The 24,860-nt window shown below is 40.8% G+C and overlaps 1 protein-coding gene across 4 annotated transcripts in view; it reads right to left on the bottom strand.

Annotated features, from left to right (window-relative positions):
- The window catches only part of mib2 (MIB E3 ubiquitin protein ligase 2), a 50,753-nt gene that overhangs the window by 8,265 nt on the left and 17,628 nt on the right, over positions 1–24,860 (bottom strand). For 3 of the 4 annotated variants that reach the window (XM_061736653.1, XM_061736651.1, XM_061736652.1), the window contains exons 4-13: positions 16,641–16,747; positions 15,240–15,434; positions 13,844–13,986; positions 13,382–13,489; positions 13,155–13,259; positions 11,391–11,553; positions 10,696–10,829; positions 8,723–8,871; positions 8,470–8,626; positions 7,119–7,273 (exon numbers count right to left, since the gene is read on the bottom strand). In XM_061736653.1, the coding sequence (XP_061592637.1) occupies positions 7,119–7,273; positions 8,470–8,626; positions 8,723–8,871; positions 10,696–10,829; positions 11,391–11,553; positions 13,155–13,259; positions 13,382–13,489; positions 13,844–13,986; positions 15,240–15,434; positions 16,641–16,747 (1,416 nt within the window). Of the gene's footprint in view, positions 1–7,118; positions 7,274–8,469; positions 8,627–8,722; positions 8,872–10,695; positions 10,830–11,390; positions 11,554–13,154; positions 13,260–13,381; positions 13,490–13,843; positions 13,987–15,239; positions 15,435–16,640; positions 16,748–17,897; positions 18,239–24,860 lie in introns of those variants that run through there. The other variant, XM_061736654.1, reaches the window with a different exon arrangement.

The following is a 24,860-nucleotide window of genomic DNA, read 5'->3' as shown; positions in this document are numbered from 1 at the left end:
TAGACAAAAAAAAAAAAAAATGGTGATGTTGGATTCCTCTATTCCAGGGGTCGGCAACCCAAACTGTTCAAAGAGCCATATTGGACTAAAGACAACAAAAAAAAATATGTCTGGAGCCGCAAAAAATGAAAAGTCTTGTATAAGCCTTAGAATGAAGGCAATACATGCTGCATGTTTCTATATTAGTTAGAACTGGGGGAAACATTTTTTTTTCATTATGCATTTTGAGAAAAAAGTTGAAATGTCGAGAAAAAAGTCGAAATGTCGAGATTAATGTTGAAGTACAATCTCGAGAAAAAAGATGAAATGTTGAGAAAAAAGTTGAAATGTCGAGAAAAAAGTCGAAATGTCGAGAAAAAAGTCGAAATGTCGAGAAAAAAGTCGAAATGTCGAGAAAAAAGTTAAAATGTCGAGAATAAAAAGGAAAGGAAAAAGGAAGAAAAAAAGAGGAAAAAAAGGAAAAAAAGAAGAAAAATTAAATAGAAAAAAGAGAAAAAAAAGGAAAAAAAGGAAAAAAAGGAAAAAAAGAAAAAAAAAAGGAAAAAAAGGTCAAACATTTTTGAAAAAGCTCCAGGAGCCACTAGGGCGGCGCTAAAGAGCCGCATGTGGCTCTAGAGCCGCGGGTTGCCGACCCCTGCTCTATTCCATTCCATGTTGTCTTGTTATGTCCACGTTAAGCTTTACACAGTCAAGTTTCCGCAGTTTGTTTTGTTTTTGTTTTGTTTTGTCCTGATCTGTTTTTTTTTTTTTCATTCTATTTTGTCTCTGCTGTTTTGTATGTGTTTTATACTGGAAAAATCTTATAAATAAAATTTTTGCAAAAAAAAAAAAGAAAGTGTAAATGTGAAGAAGAACCAGAAGGACCATGAATATCCGCTGGCGAGTGGCAGTTTGTACAGACTGTGCCAGAGTAACCGCTGCACATGCATGTAAGCATGCAAGTATTTTAGTGTGATGTATTTAAATAAAGGAGAAAAAGACCTGCCAGACAGTCCAGGATCAGGATCTTCTACAGGAGGAGATACATCCCGTTGAAGCAGTTAAATCTTTAAAATTGTACCGGCGCGTTTTACCAACAACTTTAAAATATTACAGCCTGGCTATATTTGCCAAGTTAAGCAGTCGTTTCTACAAATCAATCTGCAAGTTTTTAGCAGATAAAGGTTTTCATGCTCACTGACTAGGGAGCGTTTAGCATTTTAGAGTCCACTTTCACAACCCCAGCAGCATCAGAGCAGATTGTATAACCGCGGCACAAACCTGTCAGAGCAGAAACCTGTCAACCACGTCTCGGTCCTTGACACGAGTCGTTACAGAGCTGTAAACATGGCGGTTTGACAAGAACGCTGGCTACCTGAGACAACTAAACGTATCAATGCCCGGTTCTTTCAACCCTCCCCTTTGATGTCCATCTCATTTTTTTTTATTAGAGTGTAACTGTGAATGTCAAGGTTAATATAACAGCTAGAGTTCAACAGTAGGGCATTTTGAGGCCACATTCAGTGAGGTGAAACCATTTGAACTTCCTTTTTTCCCCATTCATGCAGCTGGCTGATGCTGCAGAACGAACGCCGGCCTCCGCCGTCGAGCCGTCTTCTGCTCCGTGACCGACTCTGCTTTATGACTTATGAAATGGAAGCTGACAGCCTTAGTGAGCGTCCAGGAAGCTGGCAGATTCACGGAGGCATCGGCGTGACAGGAGCCATACTCAGGTGCAGGTTAGTTCATTTACCGCCGGCTGTCCAGGGTTCCACTGTGTGGAAACGCTGTCACAGACCCTGACGGACGACGCTGACGGACGACGCCAGCGTCTGTTATTCTTATCTGAAAAGCACTTTCACTTTAATATTTATACTGCAAATACAACACATGCAAGTCTCTGCAGGCATGACCAAACAATTAGCTGGCAATAGATAGTGTGGAAACACACTTGGCCTTGGTTGCACGTGTGGTCGGGCATGACTCCTCTGTGATTTAAAGACGGTTAAGACAGAGACGTTAGAGGTCGTTGGCAGCTGCAGTGCAGATGTAGGTACGAGTGTGCATGTACAGGACTGTCTCAGAAAATTTGAATATTGTGATAAAGTTCTTTATTTTCTGTAATGCAATTAAAAAAACAAAAATGTCATACATTCTGGATTCATTACAAATCAACTGAAATATTGCAAGCCTTTTATTATTTTAATATTGCTGATTATGGCTTACAGTTTAAGATTAAGATTCCTAGAATATTCTAATTTTTTGAGATAGGATATTTGAGTTTTCTTAAGCTGTAAGCCATGATCAGCAATAGTAAAATAATAAAAGGCTTGCAATATTTCAGTTGATTTGTAATGAATCCAGAATCTATGACATTTTTTTTTTTTTTTTAAATTGCATTACAGAAAATCATAATATTCAAATTTTCTGAGACAGTCCTGTATGTGGTTGAAGTATTGATTAAAGACGGCTCACTTGGTAGTTTTAATAGCTCAGTCTTCTTGCAGCCGGTCACAGCCCAATGTCTACAAGCGCTGCTTCTGTGTGGTCATGGATATTCAGGTCCTACACCAGTTTGCCGTGACACTCAACAGCCAGCGCATCTCCGGCAGACTGGTGGTCGCATTCCTGAAGACTGAAGTCATTGTTTTATCTTTGGTTGTTTGAATCGTGCTCGTTTGTAACCTCCTTCTCGATCAAAGCAGAAGGAATATAAATCACGAGAGCAATAAATCTGTGATTCTTTGTATAAGCGACTTTGATTCATGTGAAGTTGGTTTCCTGTCAAGTCTGAGCCTGGACAGCCAGACTGACGCTTCTGCTCTTGAGATACAGAGAATTAGTCTGGTTCTCCTTGAGTTGAATAGTTCGGTACGTTCTGTACCGGAGGAAATGACTGTGGATGGGAGGAGTAGCAGTCGTGTTTAGAAGTGGCTGGGCGAGGAACGTGCACGGCGGTGGTGGAGAATAGTCCCGTACTGCAGGTAGTCGGTGGCGTGGAGGGCTGTGCTTTGGTGCAAGAGCGTGTGCATATGCAAACAAGTTCTGTAAGACGGTGGATTGGGACTGCAGGTTATTGCCCAACAACCAACATTTTGTTGGGCTCGTTCCCATCTTTCGGCCTCCGGCACCTGTTGGTGCTGCGATCAGCTGCTTCCTCTTTAAACAGGAAGGGTACAGGCTGACCTGGACCCTACCCGGGTTATTAGCGGGGCCAGCTCGATACGCAACCCTGTGTCAGTTCATGTGAAACTGACAGACGATACGATAGATTCAGGTGTTAAAGACAGGGTATCTGCCGGTGTAAAAAGGCCGATGGACAGTTTAAAAGTAGGCCTGTGTTGGAAAAAAAAAATAGATTTTCCGATTCTAAATCGATTCTCATATCAATTCCTAAAAATCGATTAAAAAGGTTTTTTATATTATTTCATTATTTATTATTATCCCAGTGATAACTATTTAATTCACGCATGCACGTGGTGTGAAACTATAAAAACAATGAACATGGCATCAAGTTTAATACTAGTATTAATATGTTGCATAACTACAGTCATGTCATTCAGGTAACAGCTCAAAAATCATTTTTAATAACACAAATCAATATCGGATTAAATCAAATCGTGATAATTAATTCTCAATCTTAAGAATCACATTGATTCTTGACATTTGAATCGATCCACAGCCCTATTTAAAAGGGTGTAAAAGAAGGTTCAGGAGGGTTAGGGCAAAGACAACAGCTTAAAAAAAAGAGAAATGAAATAAAAACAGGAGGAAACCCAGTCAATAAGTCCCTTTTCCAGTAAATACAGTTAATAGGTTATTATCCTGTATATTCACGGGTCTCCTCTGTCGAGCCAAAGCCTCGACGTGAAACCTGGCATTCTGCTTTCATTCTTCAATTTCCCAGAAGTCTTTGTGAACTTGGCTTCTAGCTATCGTTTTTCATTTCCTCACAATAAATAAATAAATACTCTAATAAACAAAACCTACTTGTCTTTCTGTCACCAAAAAAATAAAATAAAATAAAATAAAATAAGAGAGAGAAAAAAACCAGATGGTCACAGCTGCGCACAGGAACTCCTTTAAGGATGATCTTTATTTCAGAGGCTGAGAGCAATAAAAGTAGCCTCTACTTACTTAAAACAGGAAACATTTCAAAAAGAGGTGCAGACTGTTTTAGTTTGAGAAGTTGACCTTATAAAGCCTTACTATCGCTGACAGAAACTAACAATACCGGCAGGAAAAATAAAGAGGGCAATCCTTTCCATCTTAAAAGTTGCTTTCAGGTTGCAGTAAACTAGGTTAACCCTCAGAACACGCCAGTCCCTGGACTGCGTGAGTGTGTTGAAGGTCTGCCGATCTATGACGGAACTGGTGAACCCAGTTGATCCTTCGCACTGTAAATCCCGACTCGTCCTCTTCTGCTGCGGCCGCTGATGTCAGCCTGAACCAACGCCGGGAAGAGCAGCCTGAACCTCCACAACTGCACATATGACGCTCGCCAGAACCGATCAGACATTTATTAAAGGACTGTCTGCCACGGCGGCCTCTGTTCCCGTTCCCCTCTCGCTTGCAGCTGCTGGATAAATGGTTGTTTTTTTTTTTATTCCCCCCGTCTCCTACTGGTCAGATATTTGTCCACAAACTAAACTCGTATACAAGAACTGTCCTTAGGTCAAATGTTGGATGGATTCAAGGCTGCTGGAATGATAAATAAGCGTGGGTCCAAATGTGGCGCTTCAAAGCTTTACTGTCCGAGGGATGACATACTTTCAAGTCACTTTTGATTTGTTTTGCACAAAACAGGTAAATCAGAGACAATACGCGGGCAGATAACCAGAAGACCGATCTACGGTAATGCACTCAGTCTGAAAATATTTACAGATGACAAAAACAGGGCTTCCAAACTTTGTAATCTAAGTTTCCTGGATGTCATCCATCAGATCACATAAGACGGGCTTTTAAAGTCTCTAAGTAGCTGCTTGAGTGATGTGGCATTGCTTTAGGGAGGAAAACTATTGTGATGCTGTTTGTTGTTTAATGTTGCCTCCTCTCTTTCATGGGACCTACTTTAACAGCATCGGGGAGAGTTTTCCATCACATGGTCTTGTTATATTTGGAACGGAAAGTTTTTTTTTACTAGGTTGTAAAACCCCCAAAGCAAAGAGTCACGAACCTCAACAAAGGCAGGCGAACGGAGCAAGATCAGCTCTTAAGACGTTCAAACCATAAATCACAATTATTTGTTTCACCATATTTTAATAATCTATCATTCTACTGTCTGTCCCGTCTAACAATAACCACTTATTCATGCGGGGTGAAATCTTCTGAGTACAGATGAGGTGAAAATGATCATTTCCATCTAAAATGTTCTGTAAAAGTTGTGTAATACTTTAGTGAGTAGTGATTAAAAGGCTTTATTTATATAGCTCCAAATTTCATCTCAAGGCGCTTTAACAAAACCGTTTAACTCGTCCCAAAGTAGTCTAATTAATACAAAGCCAATCAAATAAATAACAGACTGCGTCCAAACCTTTCTTCCATACAATCCCCCGTCCTGAGCAAGCACCAGGCGACTGTGGAAAGCAAAAACTCCCCTTTAACAGGAAGGAACCTCTGGCAGAACCGGATGAAAACCCTTTAACTCGGTTGTAAGCGATGGAGACTAAAGCCGTTAACAAAGAGTTGATATACGTTAAATATTTGCATCCAGCCACATCAGCCTCAGTGTATTTAAATGAAATGTTCAGAGCTAATGAATGCGTAATGTCGCCCACAGCCCAGAGTGGCCAGCTGAAAAGCAAATTAGATGTGACACGACCTTGTATTTGATAACATAGGAACAATACGAGGATCGGCTGGCGTCTCGATGCTTTCGCCATCCTGTGGTGTTTTATTCTTTAACTGGAACTACTCAGCGAGCGTCCCTCCTCGGTGATTACCGACAGAGGCATTATGATTCACTGGCTGCATTCTCCACTCCTACATTTGCAGGCTGGTCGAGGTGCGTGGGAGGTGACGTGATGCAACGCGGACAGAGGACGACGCTGGCACACTAAAAAAAGAAGCCTGGAATAACAGCTGTGTCATGGCTGGATGAAGCCTGATTCTTGTGAGAACGCTCTGTTATCTGCAGAGTTTCTGCCTGTCTGGTCTGCGCCGCGTGATTAACAACTTTCAGTGTCATAAAAGCTCAATCCAACGAGTGAGAAGACAAGGGAACCTTTGTGACAGCGAGGCATCTTTCATGTCTGGCCTCAGGTGCAGCCAAAACAGCTAAGAAGTGCTGCAGCGAAAGCTCAACAAAGCCCCAGAAAAGCACATTTCTTCCTCAGAAAAATGTCAGATTAAGCTTTGGTTGAGCTCTCATTTCTGTCCTCTCATGAATCCAAAATCTACAAAAGTGAGAGTAGAGGAAGACTAAGTAAATGTTGATGCATTTATGCTTGTTATTAAACGGGCGGCCTGCTGACAGCAGCATCACTTGTCTGGGAGATTATCTCTATCTCTCTCTCTCGGTAACAGATATTGCTCAAAGCCGACCCTCGAATCCTCATTTGAACCCCGGGACAGATTTATTCCACATGAACGCTCACACATTTAAACTGACCCAATTAATATGAACACTATAAGTTGTTCTATATTCAGGGTGTCGGCCTTTAAACACCTAGACAAGTGGTGGTGTTGCAGATGGAGCTTTAAACATTACATCATGACGGTTCCTGGGGGTTTGAGAGATGCAGCAAGACGGCGAGTTCCCAAACAAAGTGGATCAAAAATGGTGTGAGTCATCAAAAAAAACAAAAAAAAACCTGCCTTTAGCAACAAGACGGTCTCACACTATAATGTGCAGCAAATGAGCTCAAGGTGTTGGAGTAAGTGTCCATCACTTGAGCCAGACACAGTTAAACACAGCCACCAGGACAGTTAAAGCCTCGGCTGCTGCAAATCAATACTGCGGAGGAATACATTGCGTCTTGGCCGATGCTTGCCCTCAGCGCTTAGAAAGAAACCCCTATCTTCTTTTTATTCCAAGGCAAACGGAGGGGGAGGGGGCACTCATCCTTAAAAAGGAAATCACTGTCTAAGCATTAACTTCGGGGGTCAGCTGCAGGTTTTTAGGACTCCTTCCTACTCACAGTTTGTTTCCCTTGAGGGCAGCGTGATGCAGCAGGTTGAAGCCTTTGAGGTTCTGCTGCGTGAAGTCGATGTTGGGCACGACGACAAGTATCTCGATGATATTGCGGAAATCTTTAGCAATGGCATCATGGAGTGGGGTGTCTCCGTATGAGTCCTAACAGACAGAAAAGAGGGAAGAATAATGGTCGTTTAGCAGAGAAAGTGGCATTGATTAACAGCGACTACAGGACTGTCTCAGAGAATTTGAATATTGTGATAAAGTTCTTTATTTTCTGTAATGCAATTAAAAAAACAAAAATGTCACACATTCTGGATTCATTGCAAATCAACTGAAATATTACAAGTCTTTTATTATTTTAATATTGCTGATTATGGTTTACAGTTTAAGATTAGGATTCCCAGAATATTCAAATTTTTTGAGATAGGATATTTGAGTTTTCTTAAGCTGTAATCCATGATCAGCAATATTAAAATAATAAAAAAGGCTTGCAATATTTCAGTTGATTTGTAATGAATCCAGAATGTATGACATTTTTGCATTACAGAAAAAAAAAAAGGAGTTTATCACAATATTCTAATTTTCTGAGACAGTCCTGTAGGTTTTTAACGTTACCTCTAAACACAGATATGTATCATGCAGTTATTGGTAATTCCTTTTAATTAAAATTCACAATAACAGTAGAAAAATCACAGTGGCCTAGTTAAATCGTCCCAGAAATACAGCTCTATTTCCAAAGCAGCACAATAACATACTGACTCTCCTCTATACACGATGTTCTGGCGATCTGTGAATACAACCCCTTGGATTTTGTTCACTGGAATGTGTTTAATTTGTTATTTTTCAGCAGGAAGAAAAGAAAAAAAAAAAAAAGACAAATAGACCATATGCACATTTGCCTCACATGCACACAAACAAACTCCAGGCGGGCATGTTTTTTAGCTGAACAGCCGGATTATTCGAGCAGAACAAAGCGAGTTAGTAAGAGAGTCGAGGGCCTGGTTGCAGGCGTGTTAGACCATCTGAAAAATCCCTCGGAAAACAGGCCGCGTTGTCTTAATGATGCCGAAGCTCCAGTGAGGACGGAATACCAAACATGTTTGGATATCTGTGTTCATGGCTGCTTATAGAGGGAACGTTTTAGTTGTTCATGATATTACGCGTGACTGACAGCCAGAGAGGCTCGTTTAATGGCTAACTAACCTTCACTCACCCCCCCCTCTCCATTCATATCTGCTGACGAAACCAGAGAGGATGACTCCTTCTGAGTTGGAGATATTGAATGAACTGAAAATGAACTCGGGCTGAGATTTGCACCGCTATAGAAAGTAAGGTAAGCCCCTCGCCCTCACCTGGATGTTGACGTCAGCCGAGTGCTCGGTGAGCACTCGCACCACGTCAGTAAAGCCCTTGTTGACAGCGATGTGGAGTGCGGTGCACATGGAGTTGTTCAGCAGGTTGACGTTGGCCCCTTTCCTCAGCAGCAGCTGTGCGATCTCAGCCTGGTTACTTCACCGATAAAGAACATATGAACAAACAGATGAATCCTGACTGTTACTCACAGTTGCAAAATGCTTATATCTGCAAGAAAAAGCGCACGCTCACCCGAAGGCGGTGTAGTGCAGCGCCGCGTCACCGTCCTCGTCTGTCACTTCCACCGAGCTGTTGGCCTGCAGCAGAGCTTTCACCACCTCCATGTGGCCCTGGTGAGCGGCCACCTGCAGCGCCGTCTTGCCCTGGTTCTTGATATCCACCTGCCAGGAACACAGGCATCTGTTACGGCTCATCGTGGGCAAAGGTGGACTGGACCCGAGCGGAGCTGAACGCAAACTGGCTGGAAAATAATCTGAGCGGGAGCAGCAACCGCGGACGTAATACACGTGGGAGACATAATCCTAATAAGCTGTCAGTGAACTGCAGCCACGGCTGGAAAATGTGTGACTGGTGATCGGTTTACGTACTGTAAACAAAACGATGACATCCTAGAGAATATCCGACTATAAATACTTCTTCCACTGGTATTTGGCCACCTTTTTGGCACAAAACCCTCATATTGCTCAAAGATGGCTGAAAACTACCAGTAAAATGCTGAAAGTCATGGGGAATATTTACTTACTGGAATATACTTCCAGAAAATCTTATTTCAACTAGTGGCAGAGTTGGCTTCAAGAGGAGACTAAAGGAAGTTCAAAAGAAACTGGTTGTTTTAGATTGTGTCTAATGGTTTTAGCTTATTGATTTAATTGAGTTAGGTGTTATATAAATAAACATATTTTCTTGTTCTGCATTTAATTTCAATTCTTAGTATTTTATTTTGCTGAAGTTTTGTGACGTTTCCAGTTATTTTCACTATTTTTAAATTTTCTTCTATTGAAATACTTTTTTTTTGTTTTTGTATTTGCCTCATTTAGTATGCACTTATTTATCTTTAGTTGTACTTGGATTTATCTTTAATCTATCTGTTTTTGGTTATTTGTTTTTTTTTGTTTTTTTTTTTTCATTTTCGTTTTTTTCATTTAGGAAAAATTCATTTTCTTTTTTTCATTGTTTTCTGCTTATTATTATCTTTAGTTTTTATTTGTTTTTTGTCTTGTTTTTCTTTTTAGTTGTTGTTCTTTGTACTTGTTATCTACTTTGTTTTATTCTGTTTAACTAACATTTTATATTGTACTGTAAAAGTTTTATAGAAATGTATATTTGTACTGTTGGACCCCAGGAAGAATAGTTGCTGCCTCAGCAGCAACTAATGGGGATCTGAAATAAATATAGAAGAAAAAGAACAGCTTAACCAAGGCAAACATCACAATGCTCACGTGCAAACTAGAAATGTGAAACAGGTAGTTTTGTATGTGAATTATTCTGATGATTATTAATATTATTAATATTAATCTGTGTGAAAAAGAACAACTGATGTACCAGAGTCAACTTCCAGGAGTGGCCTCGTCTCTGCTCAGGGACATTTTTGAAAGCATGTCTTGATTACAGGTATTTGCCACCAAACCACTGACATTAGGTGGAACCGTTGACTCGTTTCTAGGACATTGCTCCTGTTTCCGTTTCCATGGAAAAGGGCATTCAATTTTCCCCAAACCAAATTACTGGGCAGCAATTCATCAACCCAGTTTTAAGGTCACAGTCAGCACACACACACAAACACACACACACACACAAACACACACACACACACATACAAACACACACACACACCAAAGAAAACCAGGGTTTAAGCCCAACTGAAAATTTATGAAAGAAACTGCAAAAAACAGAAATGCTCCGGGGCAAAGCTCCACCCTGGAGACCAGATCTTCCCACTGCTGTAACAGAAAGCTGAAGAATATTGTTTTTTAGTCCTCAATTCAAGCCGTCATAAAAACCAGACATGGTGCACCAAAGAACTAATTGTTTATTCATTCCTTATTTCATTAGACTGTCAAACGTGTGCGTGTAAAGGTGCAGTGCTGCTCTTTTGTTGCACTAATGGGTCAATGCTGCTCTTCAAATCTCCGCCCTAGTCTTCATCCCCAGTTTTCTTGGAACAGACGTGGGACTGCAGCAGAGAGAAGGAGTGCTGCACTAACCTTGTCGGGATACTTCTGCACCAGCTCTCGCACTTTGTTGGCACTGCCCTGCGCCGCCTCGATGACCAGCCGGGTGGGATTGTCCTGCTCCGTGGACTGAGACAGCAGCTTCTCCAACACTGAGATGACGGTACCTGAACAGACACACGAGGAAAAGAAGAGCAGGAGGATTACTCTTTCAGTGCAACAGTAACTGAAAAGCCTCAACACAGGGCACAAATCTTGGAGTCACATAGGTTGAAAAAATGCATCAAAGCTGAACCGAACAAAACCACAGGAATGAGTCAAAATGTCCAACCAAGCAATGGAGTCTGACCACACACATATCACTCTGTGGTCACCCTTTCATACGCCGAGATGAACACAGACAGAGTTTTTCATGATTAAGAGACTGCTGACAACTTGTGACATGATGAAAAATGTCTGTTGAGCTGCTAAAACCACTGGCTGTCAGCGCGCCGGATCCTGACATGCAACGGGGAGCAGCGCTTCAAGAAGTGGACACCATGAGCACACAGTAATGGGAAAAAAAAGCAAAGACCCCTGATGCCACTAGAGCAGCATGCATGAGGACGCGTGCCACGCGGAGCCACAGCTGGAATCAGAAGCAGTGGAGGATGGAAACATGCAGGCAGGAGGTAAAGCTGGAGCTGTAGCGTTAGAGACGAGCCCCGTGGTCCCGGCAGAGTCCTTACTTCCAGATTCGTTGGGATTCTCGGCCGTCATGAGGTTGGCGTCCACCTCCACGGGTTGGGCCTGGAGGCACGCCGGGTTGAACGTCCACGTCTGCCCTCCGAATGCCACGCGCAGGTCACCGTCCCCGTATATTTTCAGCACCTTCCCTACCTGGCCGAGCACCTGCAGAGAAAAGGGAGTAAGTGAAGCAGATGTGGATGGTAAGGGTGGAGTAAGGGCCTAGTCAGGCCTTTTAAACGTTTCCTCCTTCATTTTAGGCGATCAGCCCAGACAATATCTGAGGTTTCCTTCAGATTCAGAGGGATGCCAAGTCAATAAAGAGATTTCATTTGATGGGTGACATCAGTTAACACCACACACACACACACACACGTCACGAAACTCCAGCATTAATATGATTAAGACGGATTGAGAAACTACAATGTAAACAGCGACTTAATCTAAATACGGTCACTGACTGAAGTGAGCAGTAATCGGATAAAGAGTGTGAAGTCGCAATAACGTAAACATGTAAACATCTCAATGTGACTTCCTGTTGGAGGTTTAGCTGTATGAAAAGCCTCCACGTACAGCGGATGTGACGAGAAGCCAGAATAAAGTCACTAAAATGAAGACGCCGTAGTTGTATGTGCCTGCAGAGAAACGTGAAGCTGCGAGGCAAAAGGGGCGTGGCATTAATCGCTCTAAGCTCATTAACGTGGAAACCAGGAATGTGAAATAAATATTCTAAAAGCAACTCAGGTAAACACCTTAATTGGAACATTGTCCATAAGACAATAATTAGATTATAGTTGTCCATGTAAACATAGCCACAGTAGGAGAAACGGGTCTAATTTAAGTCATGAAAACCTGACTGAAGCTGCACATTTAGACATTAATTTAGACAAGAAATGCTAGATTTCATTCAGTATAAGTAAGTGTTCAAAATCAGCCTGTTCTTACTTCCTTCTCACAGTTGAAAGTGTGCAGTTATGCGTCTTAAATATCATCTAGACCAGGGGTCGGCAACCCAAAATGTTGAAAGAGCCATATTAGACCAAAAACACAAAATACAAATATGTCTGGAGCCGCAAAAAATGAAAAGTCTTGTATGCCTTAGAATGAAGACAACACAAGCTGCATGTATCTACACTGTATATTAGTTATAACTGGGGGAAGATTATTTTTTTCATTATGCACTTCGAGTAAAAAGTCGAAATGTTGAGAAAAAAGTCGAAATGTTGAGAAAAAAGTCGAAATTTCGAGAAAAAAGTTGAAATGTCGAGAAAAAAGTCGAAATGTTGAAAAAAAAGTCAAAATTTCGAGAAAAAAGTTGAAATGTTGAGAAAAAAGTCGAAATGACGAGAAAAAAGTCAAAATTTCAAGAAGAGTCAAAATGTCAAGATTAAAAAGGAAATGAAAATGAAGAAGAAAAGAGAAAAAAGAAGGAAAAAACAAAAAAGAGAAGAAAAAAAGGAAAAAAAAAAGAAAAAAAGAAGAAAAAAAGGATAAAAAAGGTCAAACATTTTTGAAAAAGCTCCAGGAGCCACTAGGGCGGCGCTAAAGAGCCGCATGCGGCTCTAGAGCCACGGGTTGCCGACCCCTGAACTAGAAGATCATTCGAGTGTGCAGCTAGTTGTGCATTTAAAGATCCACACGTAAAGCGACTCAAGTCGACGACTTCTCCACACAAACACAGCGATCATTCAAAAGTCCTCAAAAAGACCAGTTAGGAGTTACTGTTATCAGTCTGTCATTTATGATCAGGCTAAAAAGGAGCATACAGGAGTCATGCTGTCTGTCCATTCTCCGTGGCCAGCTTGAAGTCTTTTCACCGTCTCCATCTCATCCAATACTCTTACTAGTTCACCAACTCCGAAGGTATTCACCTGTCAGATGGAAAAACACGCCGATTATCATCAACTAGCAGAGCTAAATCCATCTGAAATGATGCCAGGGTTCTGGGTAACGCGTGTCTGCTTCTGGCAGCAGCTTATCTCTTTCCAAGTACCTTTGTGAGAGCCCCCGGATGGAAGGTCCAGCGGATGTTGTTGCTGTACTGAACTCGGACATCTCCTCGGTCAGTGATTCTGTGAACAGTCCCAATCCGGCAGATATACTAAGAAAAAGGAAGATAAAAAAAAAAAAAAGGAAAGAACGGTTACGTCCCAGGACTCTTCTCAGCATGTCTGTGACCCTAATGTTCCCTTTAGCAGCTGGGATTTGAAGGTTTGACGCTCTGTTTCCTTTCACTCCGTCGGTGCACCCATCTGAGCCGCTTATGTAAATTTTCTGCATGCCAAGAACTGGAGGAGCGTGCTGCGATGGCGAGGCCATCTTTGTCCACGAACATGTGTGTACGTATGGAAGGGAAAGTACACTTTGTACTTTTATGTTGTAAAGAAACACCAAGTTACATAAAACTGCCTTTTGTTGAAATGTTTTGTGGTATTCTATCTGAATGTTGTCCCACCTCTGCCATCTTGGGGTTCCAGCCTCCGTGACCCTCCTGCATCTGTCTCAGGATGTCCACCTCCAAGAGACACTTGACCTTGTCCCCCTGCTGGAAGGAGTGGCCGTCGGCACTCTCCTGCCGCTGCAGCTCTGCATGCTCCCCTGCACAGACAAACATCAGCTGCATTCCTCTTTGCATTTTTCTGGGTTTCCAAGGTAATGTCAACAGATTAACTTAAAGTTAACATGACTGTATCTTATAATGAAAAACATTCACTGGCCTGGCGAGCCATACCTCTTCACTTAAGGAAACATCTCTCATGAAATGGGTCTGGTCCCTCTGACATTTAGATGTTTTCACTAGTATAGAACAATCAACCAATCACTACGGGGTGGGGGCGGGGTTTATGACTCGACAAGAGCCACTATTCAGAACAACCAACATGGAAGCAGAATTGCTGATGACACCTTAAATTAGAGGTGTGCAATCAATCAAATTTTAATCGGAATTTCAATTCTAGCTCTCAACGACACCAAAAAAAGTAAATATAGTTAAAACAGGCCTTGAATGTCTTAAAAACAAGCTTTTGATTGTTTTTGCTGAATAAATTAGAAATTCAGCCTCTGAGCCATGTCTTTATCTTCCCACTTTCTAACCTCCTTCTCTATGCAGGATTCTGAGTGGGCGGGGCTATGATAATGAGGCTCTGTGTTGATTGGCTGCCTGAATGACGCGATACACCGCTACGAAATAATGGCGGAAGCTCCGGCCGGCGGAGTTAGTTGTGGGCGTGGTTTCACGCATCGGAGGCCAACTGATGTAAATCGCATTTTCGTTACATAACGAAGGGGAGCAGAATCTGAACGGCTCGTAGATCCACATCACACTGGACGGCTCATCCGGGTGGCTGTACAGACACTGCAGAATTTGGTTACTTTCCTCCTTCTCTGAGTTGGCAGGCTGAGGGGAGACCACTTTATATATGTTAAAGCAAGAAAAAACCTGTTTTTCATAATAATCCTTTAAGAAAAAACAATTATTATGCCCCAAATTTGTGTGGTTTTTGACATGCACAATTCCCTCACCCTCGTGATTATTTGAGCAGCTGTACCTGTATTTGTTTTGTTCTCTTGAGCCACTTTTTTTTAGTCTGAAATTTAAAAGTTTACCATGTGAAATAGAAATTTTGGAAATTCGATGATTGCAACATGCTTCAAAAGTCAGCAGTAAATTGTTTTATATAATTGTGACCTATCCAGTGAGGTCCAGAGGATTTTTCTTCTGTGTAGGTCCAGTACTGTCAAATCTAGAGTAACCAGACTAATGTATCAATAAGCAGAATCAGGATGGCTGGCCAGGAAAATATTTAAGGTACTGTAACGTCTAGATATGTTACACAAAAGAATGCTCTTACCAAGCTTAGGTAGGTGATCTTTGTAATAGAATCCTCCTTGGCCATCTGACACATACTTGAGGTCTACCTTGCCCTTGTGGCCCATTCGGTAGACATTGGTGGTGCCATTAGACCAGGTGACACTAGCCACGCTGCGACCAGACTCTGTGTCCCAGCCGCGAATGTCCACTACCTTCCCAACCTTACCCTCCCCACCTACACACACATAAGCGCACAGAAAACAAATACACTCAAAATATGCACACAAAAAAACAGCAATGGCTATATTTTGTGGGAGAAGCCAGAGACAAATTCACAATAACAAAATATCACATCAAAAGGTAGAAAAGTCCTTTGACACATGGATGACATATGGTGTTTCCTTTGACAAACACAACAACACATAACAAATAAGGTGATAGACACAAGTGGAAGAAAGACATTTGATCCCTGTTTGGATCAAAAAAGTTCCCTACAGTCATGATTTCTCTAGAAATCAAACAGCTGTCCCTTCTTGATAAGTTAACATCAACCTACAGAGAAATAACAAGATGTGCTTAACAAATCCAAGCTGCATTATGAGTGCACATCCTGTCTGAAAACCTCCATTAAAGTAATAAAAGTCATGGAGCTGCTTCAGTGCCAAACAAAGGCATCTGAATCATGGATCTGTGTAACAACTTGGCAGGGAGGAGCTTCTGAGCATGCTCAGACTGTCCCATATTCACTTCCAGGATACACCATTTAAGCTTGATGAATGAGTTGACCAAACCCCGGGGCGGTTAGTTCAAAGACACCAAAAGGACATTTTGACTCATTCGCTCTTGACAAGAAATGTTGTTACACTCACAACCAGCAAACAAAGAGACATTTTGACTATTCCCCTCTTGCTAGAAAAGAAACTTCCAAGCGCATTCATTAAGCCCACCGTTATGTGGAAGATTGTTTTCAGTCAAGAGTTGAACTACTGAAAACATGAATCAGAACAGGCTAAGGAACATTTTGTTGCGTAACGTGGGACTGCAGACAGACATAAAAGCAATAAACACATTCACTGAAAGAAATAGTGTGCATTTTCTCAAAATACACATCAAAGTTGGAAAAGAAGAAAGAGATTCAGCTTATGCCAGGCAGGGATGAAAAAATGAAAGCAAGAAACAGACTTGTTATAAAACAGGGACCCAATAAAGACACTGACACAAAAAGGCAGACACAGATGAGTCACTGTCAACGTAAGCGCACAGAGACACACTAACAACAAGCTATTTAGGTTAACGAGTCGTGAGGTTAGCATGCTCACTTCTGAATAGTGACACATTATAAAAACATACCATTTCATGCACATAAAAAACAGACAAATATTGGAAGAGGACTTGCTGTGGTGGGGTTATTATGAACAACCCCCACCGCCACACCACTCACCATCTTGGTTGCCCCAGTCCCAGTCTGGTCCTCGAACTACTTTAACACCCTGGAAGATTCCTTTCAGGATGATCCGCGGGAGGTTCTGCCTCGGTGTCAAGCTCACTCTGTGACGAGAGGATGAAGACACAGCTGAACAAATTGCTTCAGACTCACTTTCAGCATGTGAATTATAATGCCAGTAATTACCCCCCAAAAAGACCGTAAAACCAGCCTCCAGCGTGTGGCCTTTACCCAAAAATCTAACTGTTTGTATTATTACTGTGCTCCGTGGTTATACGACCCGTGTTATATGAGCTTAAGTTATACATGTGCATCCCACCACGTATGCTGGCTGGTCCTGATCCTGGTTTCACACAATATATAACAGCTCAGCATTTAAAACCAAGCGTACAGCTTAATGAGAATTAGAGCTTTCCCCCAAATCTGCTTTTTTTTCAAACCATCAGGGCTGAATGGTGTCTGTTCTGATGCAGCTTAGGGCTGGGCGATATGGACAAAAAGTCATATCTCGATATTTTCTAGCTGAATGGAGATACTCGATATATATCGATATTTTTTCTGTGCCATAATTGGGGTTCCCCCCAAAGCATTATAGCATAGCATCTCTGTTAGCTTCATTTTTTTCTGAGGCAAACCCTTAAAAAAACAGTCAGTTTTAATACAAAGCCTCGTGCCAAATGTCACACAGGTACCTTTATTAACAGAGGTCTGCACAATATCAAAATGTATAAAACAAATGAAATAAAAATAAACTGCCTGCATATATAGAATAAAAATGCTTCTTGAATAAAATAAAACAAAAATCCCTTTCCTGCATAACAATTAAATTAAAATACAATGTGCAATTAATACAATGTAGACAGTAACAGGCAGACTTTTCCACTGAGGTTGACAGTTGTGCAAATAACAAAACATTTGTGCAAATCTCAAATAAAACATTCAAGTCAATGTCACAAAATAAGCTATATCAAAATCAAATTTTTTTTTTAATCGATATAAACGATATTGTCTCGTACCATATCGCGTTTGAAAATATATCGATATATATCAAAATCTCGATATATCGCCCAGCCTTAATGCAGCTATTCAAAAAGGGAATGAGAAATTAATAAAATATGCTATGATACGTGACATTTTTGTCAAAGGAGTCTATACTATGGTCTGTTCACTTATTAAAACACACTCAAACACACGCCAAACCCACTGATTGAACAGAGATTTAGACATAGGTCACATCCCATTGATCAAGCATACCTTATTGTGAAGATTTGATCAGATCTTGGTGCAAATGAGCTGCCTATTCCCATAATTCTTGACAACATCAAGGCCCGGCTCCCATTTTAACCAAACAGTTTTGTAACAGGCTTAAAAAAAGAAATCCAGGGTGATGAAAAAAAAAAAATAAGGAAAAGTCTTGTACAACCCTCATGAAAAGTCCAAAGTATATACAGTGCTATGGCTTTGCTAGTCTTACTTTCTGGTTCCTAGGAGCCGCCGCAGCAGGAAGCAGCGTTACATTTGGCTTGTAAAGCCAACTAACAGTAAATCTGGGACTGAGCTTGTACAGGTCTGTAGCTGTGTGTCTGATGGTGTGTGTCTGAGCAGAGCTTTGATCTTAATCCTAAACAGCAGCGCGATCAGAAAGCAGGCAACCTTAGGGCAAGTCGCAGAGCACGCACATGCTGGAGGGTTGTGTGGAAATCTGTATATTTATGCATGTGGATGTGGAGATTGAGCCTGGTTTGAGCTTTTACTGCACAAATACACCATAGAATTGCAATAAGGTGGTGTGACCTGGGTAAAAGTAGATTTGTGGCTATTTCCAGTTGGCACTAAATAAATTTAGCTCAGAACAGAGGACCAACTGAAACGGCAACAAAAATAGTTTGAGAGTAAATTCGTCTCATTAAGAGAGAAAACTTTTCAAAGCTGATTTCGGGCTTATGGAGGATGTAAAGTGACAGATGTCCCATGGTGATGACAAAGAAACGTTCGACATTTGTTTCCCGTTGCAGGTTCATCCGCAGGGTCAACATTTGTAATCCTGATTTACCAAATGTCAGCCATGCACACAGACCGCACTAGCACGTACGACTGGCGCCTGCTGACCCGCAGCCAGGGTCGCCGGTCAGCAGGGGATCTTTACTCTTTAAAACAAACGTAAGTGGAGTGCACGGAAACACATTTACAAGAAAAACTGTAAAACTATCAATAAGACCAAAAATAACAGGTTATGTTGCCGTTATCACCATCTAAAAGTAAGATGGCCTCACTTAAAGTGTTGTTGTTTTTACAGCACATAGTGTGATTGTGGCGAATGTGTAAACGTCACAATATCCAACTGCAACATTTAGAAAGATGTGATGATTTCTGTGAAAGGAGTAAACATGACCACTGGGTGGAAAATAAAGGATGTCAGGTGGGAGCTTGATGTGCAAGAAAAGGATTAGCAGCTGATTTGACCTGGTAGGTTCTCTAGACATGCATGTTTGTTGTTTGTGAGGAAGAGCCGATTAACTAGCTGCAGACAAACCACTTCCTGAAAACACATTCTATGTATGCTGCCTGAGCTTTGTCGTGCACACAAACGTTTCAATGTAGACCACAGCTCTCCCACAAGAAGATGCTCACTCGGTGGTAGAGTATTGCTCCCTAATATTAGAACAATGTGAAAAGAATGATTCTCAAGTATCAAATCAAACTTTATTTATAAAGCACCTTTCATACATAAAATGCAACACAAAGTGCTTTACATAAAACAAATAAACATAAGACGTATTAATGCCCTGCCCCCCTCCTCCCTCCCCGCACACACACAGACAGACACAAGCACACCACAATTCACCCAAGTTACACACGCAGACACACGGTGTAGACATGGCAGTAACAAGTAACAAGTAACTCAGGCCATGGACCCCAATCCTCCCCAAAACCATTAAAGATGTTGACTTTAGCACCTTTTACTGAACATTTCCCTCATGGCCTTTCTCCTCTTAGACTTGCAGACGACATCTATTTTTCCTTAAAAGGAAGCTGAAACATGTCCCCTGTCTTTCTGTCCATCTCAAATTAGAGAACTTGTTTCTGTGCAGAGTATATGAGTGATTATATCCTCTGTGTATTTTAGGTGACATTCTTGGGGGGAGGTAACAGACAGATAATAATCCCGAGCCTATTTAGCAACATTGATCATGGTGGCACGACATGTCGGAGGGTAGTTTCCTTTCTCTGCGTTTATGTTCCAGGATTTCCCCAGATTTATGTATTATTATGCTAAAGATGTTGAAAGGTCCTGGGCTCTGTACTGTTTTTAACCTGTTTAATGATTCTCTGAAAGAGATCAGTTTAAAGTGCTGACCTACAACCTATCCTTGGTTAGAGGAGTTAAGCTTTTGATTGACGCTTTTATACCGGATCCTGGCACCCTCACCTGTAATGAATTCCATCCATCCATCATTGACACCCATTTCAGGGTCACAGGGATCTCCCGGAGCCTCCCCCAACTCTCTTTGGATTAAAGGCAGGGGTACACGTATGAACAACCACACACACACTCACACTCATTTCTATGGCCTGAAACTAATTTTTCTACCACTTCTAACATCTTCTAAACTAAAGTCTCTTTCATATTCTATAAACTTATCCATTTTTCTTTGGCTCACTTCTCCCTTACTGGTGTATTGTTGGCACAACATTGTACAATTCTTTTTTTTATTATTCAAATAATTGAAGTTAATCAATTGAAAGAATAATAATACTGAGATCACATTGATTCTATTTATAAACAAAACAACTATATTGCAAAAAGTAAGAGTTATATCGTGAAAAGAAATATGGCTTCAAACTTTTCTATGATCACAAAAAAATGTGATGCCAACCAAAACGTTTCCTCCACAGGATTTAATGCTTACGATCTAATAAATGTCTTCTAGGAAGTTGAAAATGCTAATCCAGACATCTGAGAATGGTGGCGTGCTAATCCAGCTAAAGCTGATGTAATTGTAATGGAACAGTTTATCTGACTCAGGTCTCACGCCATGTTTGTGATGCTGCCGCTCCAGTGTCAGCAGGCTGCAACAGTTTACACTAATATTAACAGTATGTCCGTGAACTAGAATAGATCAACCCCGCCAAGCTGTTTAAGGATCACGCATGTTTGGCACACATGGAGGGAATCTTTGATGAACAACAGGTTGTTCATAAATCATAGTTTGTCTCTATGTTATGTCACACAGGCACTCGTTATGAAACCAGGCTAAAGTGTGTCCCATGACTGCCATGGTAGAAATCAGTCTACTAAAATATAGTCAGGGAAATTTGGGTCACTGTGGTCTGAAAATAAAGAAGCACAGTGGCGCCTGGCATCTTCTTTTTTTTTCTTTTTTTAAGACTGCTCGTTTGTTTCATTAATTTGATCAGAAAAGAAGCGTTTCATGTGATGCTCGCTGAACTGTACAGTTTGTACCAGTGCTGGAACATCAATCACAGCACCGTTTTCCACCTTCAAATATAGCAAAGGTGAGTTTCACAAACTCACTTAGAGAAAGATCGGAAAACAGAGAAATTGTATATTAATACAATTGTGATTAATTGATGGGATGAAAGAACCAATATATTTGCTCGAATGTATTTTTTTTTTCCAGGGCTCCTAGTCAAGAAAAACAAATAAAAATACTTATTATTATTAATAATCCAAGCCTTATTCTCATCACAAACACTATGAAGATGGGAAATTTAACAATAGCTAAACAAGATATTAAGAACTTTTACGGTTAGGTTTGTAACAAATACTCATCTTAGTTGACAAAAATCGATAACAAAATTAGTTGCCAATGAATTTAAGACTCGATTATTAGTACTAGTTACGTCATCACGTCTGTTTCATGTTGCGGATCAGAACCTGATCAGAATATCCAACATTTTTTAAAACGAATACTGGCATTAATGTTTCTTTTAACGACATCAGAGCTGATCTCACCTGAGAACTGATCTCACCTGAGAGCTGATCTCACCTGAGAGCTGATCTCACCTGAGAGCTGATCTCACCTGAGAGCTGATCTCACCTGAGAGCTGATCTCACCTGAGAGCTGATCTCACCTGAGAGCTGATCTCACCTGAGAGCACATTGAGACAGAGCTTAGTCACGAGCCTGCACCCAAAAACTTGCTTGGCGTGTTTTTTCTGAGACTATAAGACCCACATATCGCAGATATTGCTCTCCAAAACTCAATGACTCAATGCTTTAATGCGCCGGCGGTTGCTCAGCGCACATTTACCGTAATATTCATTGTATTGAACGGTACACCATTGGAAAACTCTCGTTTTCTACTTTTAGAAACAGATTTAATTGCACCAACCATTTAGGAGTAACGGTGGTGAGAAGTTAACGTTACAACTGTGTGACCAGACTTTAAATACACATGTGACAAGCTGATGAGTCTTCTCTGCGATTGTCTGTGGTCGTGCTTAAGTCTAAATCTATCGATTTTTGAGACGATTAATCAACTACAAAAATAGTCGTAGCAGCCCTCCTTAGAATTATATTAACTGATCACATTTCAACTAATTTCATCCCAAACCTGTAATATTAAGAAAAAAAAAAGACTTTGTATTTGAAATTTGCCTCCAAACTGAAAACTACAACAGTGGCAGTCTGTTCGATTAGATCTGATTAAACTGCATCTTGATTTACATCTCCCTGGGATTTCCCACTGAGCTTTATTCTGTTAAAACCCTGATTTTGAAACATTTCCTACGTTTTGTCATGTGAAAATAATTTTGGTTGGTAATTTCCACAGTTTAACATTCGTTATGAGTTTCCATGGCAACAGTGAGGGAGAAGCTGACCAGGCGATCGTAAGACCAACCAATGGCCAGAATAAGACCCCAAATACAAAAAAGCTAGAGGTTAAGCATGTAAAGCAGAAGAAATACAGAGAGGTGAAATCATTTTTCCCTCTCAGTCATTGCAGAAAGTGTGAGATCCCTGGTAAGTAACGATTTCTATGAACTAAAATGTTGCTTTCATTTCACCTCCAGGGCTTGTATAACTGAAAATAGGATGTGGTTTGGGGAAGTTAGATGAAAGATCGGAAAGCTTAGCGGAATAGATACAAATGATGCAGCATTTACGGAGCCAGAAATATTCACAAATAACTTATATTAAAGTTCATGACTGTCAAAAAATTTTAAAAAAGGAACATTTTATACTTGGTTTCATTCACATCCTTACTCAGGTTGAGTCACATTCTTGTGTCACTAAATATATAAAATGCTGTTTTCGCCAAGATAAAAGTCTGGAGAATGTAATGAAGAAGAAACCCAAAGTTTTATCAGCGAGATCAAATAATTCAGAGGTGCTGCAAGCAAAGCATCTTTCCAGTTATTTTTAAACTTCAAAGCGATTTAAGATACTGCAGCTTTTTTTTTTTTTTTTTTTTTTAGATTTAAATAAAACTCATCCATTTCACACTTAATCTCAGATATCTAACATGATTGTTTAGTGCTGTTGGCTCACAGGAAGAAGGTTCCCGGTTCGACTCCTTCTGGCAGGAGTCTTACGATGTTGCATTTGCATGTTTTCCCCATGTTTCCTCCAGATACTGCAGCTTCCCCCCACAGTCCATAAAATATATGTTACGTTGATTGATGATCCTAAATTGCCCGCAGGAGTGAGTGTGATGGTCTGTAAATGTAAATGGCCTTTCAAATGACCCACTGGTGACCTGCGGAGGGTGTACCCCTGCCTTTTCCCGGCAGTGAGCTGGGATCAGCTTCAGCAGACCCTTGTGATCCTTTACCTACAACTTCCAGCCATCATTAGAAAGCTAAATGACCATGGATCTGTAATTGGTGTGAACCTGTACGGTCACCCTCAAACGCCCTGTGGTGCAGAAATACTCTCATGTATTAGCGGGGGCACTAATGAAAACCCCTAATGAAAATTTAATGATAACATTTGTCATTTTTCAGGAGAATGAGCTCACATAAATCAAAAGCGGGAGGTGAGAAGTAAAAAAAAAAAAGGACAGATATGTCAAGGAAATTGGAAGTTATCATCAGGTTCTCATTTGGAGTGTTGCTACTTTAATCAAAGCATTTCAATTACACACTAAAAAGAAAAGAAACTAATTTGCCGACGCTGAGAGCGTTTTGTCCGATATTTATACATCTTTAAGGATGTTTACTTTTTGGCTCATTCTTGCTCGGTCGCTGCCACTTTCCCACCTCGACCTGATGATGGAGTCGCACTGAAAGCAGCACTGAGTCATCACTCAGACACCTACTGTATTTGCAGCATTCGTTGGACAGCAGGCTCAGGAAAATAAATGGAACTGAGCCGGACCTGGACCAGGCTAAACTATGGGAGAAATCTGGGTCATACATATCACCTCATTAAAACAAGAGCAGGCCACGCAGCTGACATTCAGACAGCGCCTGCAGCAGTTTGGGCCGTTATTGTGAGCTGATGCAGAAGAGTGGATTCTGAAGGAAGAACTCAGTCCAGTAAATCTGCATACGTACCACACTTGGAGTCGGCTCACTAAACATTTATAAACAACTACGCCCCAAGTGATTTGTCTAAACGGACTTATTAACAGAACCGTATGATTAATGTTAAGATCACTGGAAAATAAATCTGCTCCTTGGGTTAAATTAACTGTGGAACGAATAATTTATTAGTAGTGTATGTTAAGAGGTTAATGACCACTGTTCTTATGTTGTTCATATTTTAGTATATTGCAATTTTTAAATTTTCATATTTCACTAAGTAGTTATTAAAAATTCTGCACTGCAAAAAAAAAACAACAACCCAAAAAACAAAACAATGCTTGAATTGTCTAAGAGGCAGATGTGCCACAGAAAAGGTTTCACTGTTTCCTCGTACGGCATGAACTAAATTACTAAATATCTGACAACCGACAATAAAACAAGGAAGAACAATGGCCACGGGCTAAAAAATAGAAAAATTAAAAATGTAATAACTGACTGTCTCTTCTTAATTGTGAGTAATTTTTTGTACTCTTAAAAGGTTCCTAAACAAACAAGAAAAATACTAGTTAAATAACGCAAACAGTTAATGTGTCCAAGACACGATAATGGGCACCCTTCATTAGAAAATGTAGTTATAGCTGAAGAGTCCCTCTTAGCCCGATAGCTGCTGGTTTCTGCAACGCTTTAAAGCTCTTCAACATTTGCAAGAGTCCTTTTGTCATG

The sequence above is a fragment of the Cololabis saira genome, chromosome 12, assembly GCF_033807715.1.
Source record: "Cololabis saira isolate AMF1-May2022 chromosome 12, fColSai1.1, whole genome shotgun sequence".
Lineage (NCBI taxonomy): Eukaryota > Metazoa > Chordata > Actinopteri > Beloniformes > Belonidae > Cololabis > Cololabis saira.
This window is presented reverse-complemented; position numbering and strand designations above follow the sequence as displayed.